This window comes from Frieseomelitta varia, unplaced genomic scaffold (assembly GCF_011392965.1).
Source record: "Frieseomelitta varia isolate USP_RPSP 00005682 unplaced genomic scaffold, Fvar_1.2 scaffold_342, whole genome shotgun sequence".
NCBI lineage: Eukaryota > Metazoa > Arthropoda > Insecta > Hymenoptera > Apidae > Frieseomelitta > Frieseomelitta varia.
This window is the reverse complement of record NW_025110082.1, coordinates 270,257-276,256: the sequence shown is the minus strand read 5'-3', so window position 1 is coordinate 276,256 and position 6,000 is coordinate 270,257. Positions and strand designations below refer to the sequence as shown.

Sequence of the window (6,000 nt, the reverse complement as noted above, 5' to 3'; positions counted from 1 at the left end):
AGAATTAAACGAAATCAAAAAAAAAAAAAAAAAAAAAAAAACAAGAAAAAAAAGAAAAAAAGGAGAGAAGAGAAAGAAAAAAAGAACGGTGCAGCGGGCAGCAGCACGTACGCGCACGTAGGACGCAGGAAGAGTAAAAGAGACGAGAGGAGAAGCGTACGGAGACTTCGTGGAGCAGACGAGGAGAGGCAAAAGATCGGGGAGAGACGGTAAGGAAAGAGAAAGAAGGGGAAAAGAGGGTCCTCGGTACCGGGCCTGGCTAACGTTCACGCAAACCGACGCACGCATGCAGGGGTGTGAGCCACCTTTTTCTACTTGTTTTGGTTTTTCAGATGCATTTTTTTCCTGTCGTGGCATGGCTCGCGCGCCTCAAAACCCGCCAGCAGGCTCAGGCTCGCCGTGATGGGGCCCCGTTGGAATGTAGGAGGGAGGGGTCCCGCAGGGCCCTTGCGAGGCCCAAGAAGGGTCCGGGGCCGGTGATGGAGGGGGTACCAGTCGGACCGGCTTGTCATGACTGGTGGAAAGGCAAGAGAGTATAGAGCGAGAGGGTAACGACAGAGCTGAGTATATTCGGTGGAGGGAAGGGACGGAACACAGAGGGATCGAGGCAGAGGACGAGGGAGAGCAAGAAGACCACGGCTATGCAGAAAGATCTCAAGATTAGTCAACGGACTACCCGGCTGGAGGACTCTCTTTGCCTCTCTTGGCATTAAGTCCTGCTATTCTCTATCCGCCCAAAAATTCGTAAGAGGATCCCTCTTCTCAACACTTTTTTGCGGGCGAGCGTCATACGCGTACTTGGCTTTGATCGGTTAACTTATTAATCGGTTAACTTATTAATCGGTTAACTTATTAATAAAGATATTAATAGAAGGAGTAAATGAGAATTTATTAGTGTCTATCGACATTAGAACGACCGTATCAAAATATTCTACATTCACGTAATTTAACTGATTGTTAAAACAGACAGACTCACACAGTTATTGTTCCTGTTCAAACAGAAATTAATTTCGACTATGAATGTCTGTGTCTTTTGAACAGTTGTAAAAAACAGGAGCTGTGAGATCAGTCATACTGACGGGTTCGATCGTTATATAGTGTAATAAGATCGTACGATTATTTATAAAACTTCCATAATGAGTTCTAATAAATAATAATACACGTTGTTTTACACGTACTCGCCAGTTTAAACCTCTCACCGAGAAAATGTTAAAAAGAACTGAGGTTTTTGAGGAATTTGCAAGTAAGAAATTCTTGTGCGAAAATGAAATGGTTTAACATTTGGTATTTGGATTGATATGATTCCAGAATAGAAAAAAAACGACCATTCATGCGTGAAGATATTTTTACACGTATCAATCTTAACCTACATTTTAAAATTATGAAGTCTGGCTTGAATCAATGGACACTTCTAAAACTTAAAAAGTTCTATTTTAGTTGAAACGAGAATTCTCTAATTAACGATTCAAACGTTCTTGGAAACGACTAACACGTGTTGCACTTTTGTACGAATTGTACAATAGTCTAGACGCTTCGAAATATCCTGCTGCTACCCACGATGCTAAAGAAAACTCTTTTTCTTCTTCTTAATTTCGTTGCTACCCACGATCCTAAAGAAAACTCTTCTTCTTCTTAATTTTCGTCCAGTACGCTAGATAACTAGCAGAAAGAGCGACGCCGTGTCTAGCACACTTTCTCTCCTCAGCCGAGTGGATCTCGGTCGGGACAGCCTTTTGGATTCTCGGTGGATAGAATGTCGCTGGCACCGCGGAGAGATCCGATCGAACGACTAGTGAAAGTATCCTGATCCGCGCCGTATCCTTTCATTTTTCGGGCTCAATTGGACTCTTCGATTCCATCGCGGCGCGGTAGAGGTAGACGAAAAATAATACGCGCATATTAAAATGAAAACTCTGTTTTTTCCCCGCCACGAACGTAAATACAGCGTTTCCTGACTTCGCAGGAAGTTAAATTGCAGCACGACGTGTACAATGCATAATACATTATCGCGAATATTTCTTGCCGAGAAAATTGAGAAATTTGTGAAAATAATGTTTCTTCCTTCGAGCATTGAATGTTAATTACACGTTTGAATAATAATGTGAAATTGATCAGAAAGTGGATCAGTTTGACTTTCGAGACGCACATATTCGTTTATTCTGATAATCAGAGCCAGTGCCAGTGTACATAAAGGGTTAAGCAAATGGTAGAGTTCAACCCCTTGCGCTGGAATGACGTGTCACTTCGAGAATTTTGTTTCCCATTGCAATATTAATTATAATATATATTTAATTATTATTAATATATATTACAATATATATTTAATTATTATTATTATCAATATATATTTAATTATATTATATTTATTTATATATATATTATATCAATTTAATATATATTTAATTACAATATTAATTATATTTATATACATTATATTATAATATTAATATATATTTAATTACAATATTAACTATATTTATATATTAGTATAATATAATATATATATAATTTATTAAATATATATAATTATTAGACTTCTATATATAATATTAATATATATTATATATTATAAATTATATATATTATACTAATTATATTTAATTTATTATTATATTATAATATTAATATATATATATAAATTATATTTATATATAATAATACATATTTAATTACAATATTAATTATATATATATATATATTTTGTAAAATTGCAATATTTTTTCAGTTTCAAGTATACTTAAGCACAACCTTAATAATAAATTTATTAAGTTACAACTTAATACTTAATAAACAGTACTTAAGTATAACAGATAATAAATTTATTACTTCGCAATAATTTCTATCCAGCGACGTCACATAATACCGACGAGTTCAAAAGGAAAGCGACGAGTTACGGTCCGCAATCAGTTGCCAGCGCAAGCGGTTAACGACGATCACGGGGGTGGTGGATGTAGCTTCGATCGTTGGATCGTGATTCGGGAAAACGGTCCGCGTTCTCGCGAAACGCAACACCTAATGACTCGCGTGAGCTTCGGTAATTCGATCTACTCCGAAGGAGGTTGAAAAGGAGGTGCGCCGTAATTCGAGGCGGATACAGCTACCACGCAAGTCATTCACGATGCTCACCGGGCCCGTCTGACCGCATTTTGTCTGTTAAACGACGGAACAACGGAAACGAGAGCGCCAGAATATGAACAGAAGGTAGAAGAGAAGAGGAAGAAAGGGTTCGTGGCCCGTTCTACTCACCGCACAGTATTGCCAGGCCGAACAGTTCGCAGTCTCGCATGCCCTGCTGGCTGAGAAGCACGCATGTTTGGTCGTATACCTCCTTCACTCTCGACTTCACCTGAAATCAGGAACCAACACGAAGAGTGATTAGATTTGAAGAATGAGAGATAAACAAAGGACAGAGAGAAAGAGAGATTGATGCATCGAGGATCGTTGATCTGGCATTATACGCTAAGGTGGCCCTTAAAACGTGAAAATTTTAAAAGGTGAAGAGAAATTTAAAAAGTTAAGAATACATTTAATATATCTCTAAAAAATACACTGTTTTTACATCTGTATGACATCCAGGAAAAATCATAAATCGATCATTTCGATTATTTTGATAGTTCCGGCGTTAAATTGTGGTCCTGTTGAATTTAGAAGGATTCTGTGGTCCATAAGTCTTTCAAACATGCATAGGAACTCTGCAAAATTTCCTCAAATTTCTACTTTGAAGCATAGATATAAAAATTCAAATATTCAAATCATATCCTCATTCCGGGAGGAATTAACTACGCTTTCACGTTATCATTTTCACAATGTCAAATCGTGTATAATCATGTAAAAGCGCTGTTAAGCGACAGTATACCAATTTAATTCATTCAAAGCATTCAGGCCTGTTAGAGCAAATGCCTTCCTTCAACCGCTGTATACAGTTTGATGTACGATGTACGTATATACGATCTGAATGAATAAAATCTGCGAATAACAGTGATTATCGATGGACGAAGGAACACAACTATCGATCGAGAGAATCTGCCGTGCGAGCAGTCAACGCTTGCACGTCGGCTAACAAAATGGAAAGGCCTCGCTCCCCCGGGAGACGTCGTAACGCACGTGACTGGTAATACAGCACGCGTAATGAGATTGTATCGCACACGACAACCCTTGTCCGACATCGGCCACTTTGTGTAATTACGAATTTACACAGGCGATTGTGCACAAAATGATTTCGTTTCAAGGTGGACTTGTCCACATCGTGGTGAATTACATCGACATCACACCGTATCTAGATCCGGAGGAAAGAAAGAAAGAAAGAGAGAAAGGAAACGACGTGGAACGGATGTAATAATTCAATCTTAGAGTCTTAGAATTTTTTTAACAGGTTTAAGTGAAATGTTGAAACTATTTACAGTAGTATCTAAAATATTCAAAGTGTTTCTAAACTTCTCGCAAATGTTACACATGTAGGTCTGCCTGTTACTAAACGGCGAATTTTTGCGAATCTCTTTTTTTTTTTTTTTAATATTCTTACGAGCGTGATTAAACGAAACGTGTCTCGTCTACTAAATGTTACATTAATATTAAAATTGAAACGTTAATTACACGATGGCTGGCAGAAATCTTCGATCTATTTCACAACCTGAATTATAATAAAATAAAATAAAAATTCCCTCTTGCAAAAATTTTTGCGATTCCATGTTTCGTGTAACACGCGTACATATGTGCAAAGCAGATTTTTTTATTTTCAACAGCTCCTTATTTTAAAGATAGAAATTACAAAATTAGAGCCACATTAATATTTCATATATAATTTTAATATTTAATATATAATATATACTATATACTATATATATTTAATAATAATATAAATATTTAGCATATATACTATACACTATATACTATATATATTTAATAATATTTAATATTTATACTATATATTAATTTTAATATAGTATAAATATTTCAATATTTTAATATTTATATTAATATTTAATACATATACTATACACTATATACTATATATATTTAGTAATATATATAGTATATTAATAATATATAATAATATAGTATATATAAGTATAGTATTAATAATATATATAGTATATATATTTAATAATATTTAATATTTATACTATATTAATTTTAATATAGTATAAATATTTTAATATTTTAATATTTATATTAATTTATATTAATGTATATTGTTTTAATATTTAATATATATATTATACACTATGTACTATATATATTTAACAATAATATTAATATTTAATATATACTATATACTTAATATATACTATATATTAATATTAATATTTATATATACTATATAGCATATATTTCCTACATTTTTACACCTTCAAATTTCCCACGCATTTCAAATGCAAGAAAATGCTCCTCATTATCAGTAGATATGAAGGGATAATAAATCCGACAAATTCTGGTGACACGAGAAACTGTGAAATCCGAACATCCGTCTGAATCGTTTTCAACGATTTAAATCCGTTCTCTGGCGAAGAACATCGGCGCTTAATCGAGAAGTTGGGCATGCTTTTACGGTTGAATGCCGATGGCAGCGGTGGCGATTGGATTTCGAAAAAAGTCATCATCGATCGGTGGTTTTATCACTCGGGGCTCGTGCAACATGCACGCCGGCATTCTGCAGCGCGCGTAGCATGTAATAACAATGCGTGGATGTATGAATATTGCAAACGGTGAAAGCGTACCACATACCAGACTGGTTACAACCTCGTGTCCCATGGCAGCCTGTAGAGAGACATAGCCATACGTATTGTACGTCCGCCAAACGAACGTATTGGAACGTGATCAGAGTGGCGGTGATACACGTCAATACTAAGTACGTGTAATACATGAGACGCGATAACACATCAATCGTCGTCGCCGGTGGTTTCGCAGAGACAAAGAAGATTAATGCTAAGAGAATTATCCTTTCGATTGTAACGAAGTGAGCAACATCTTAATCTATAGAGCAGATTGCAAATGAATAAA

At 35.4% G+C, this 6,000-nt stretch overlaps 1 protein-coding gene across 2 annotated transcripts in view; it reads right to left on the bottom strand.

Moving 5' to 3' along the window:
* The window catches only part of LOC122530430 (protein expanded-like), a 133,074-nt gene that overhangs the window by 43,268 nt on the left and 83,806 nt on the right, over positions 1-6,000 (bottom strand). For both annotated transcript variants that reach the window (XM_043657362.1, XM_043657363.1), the window contains exon 4: positions 3,247-3,346. In XM_043657362.1, the coding sequence (XP_043513297.1) occupies positions 3,247-3,346 (100 nt within the window). The remainder of the gene's footprint in view (positions 1-3,246; positions 3,347-6,000) is intronic.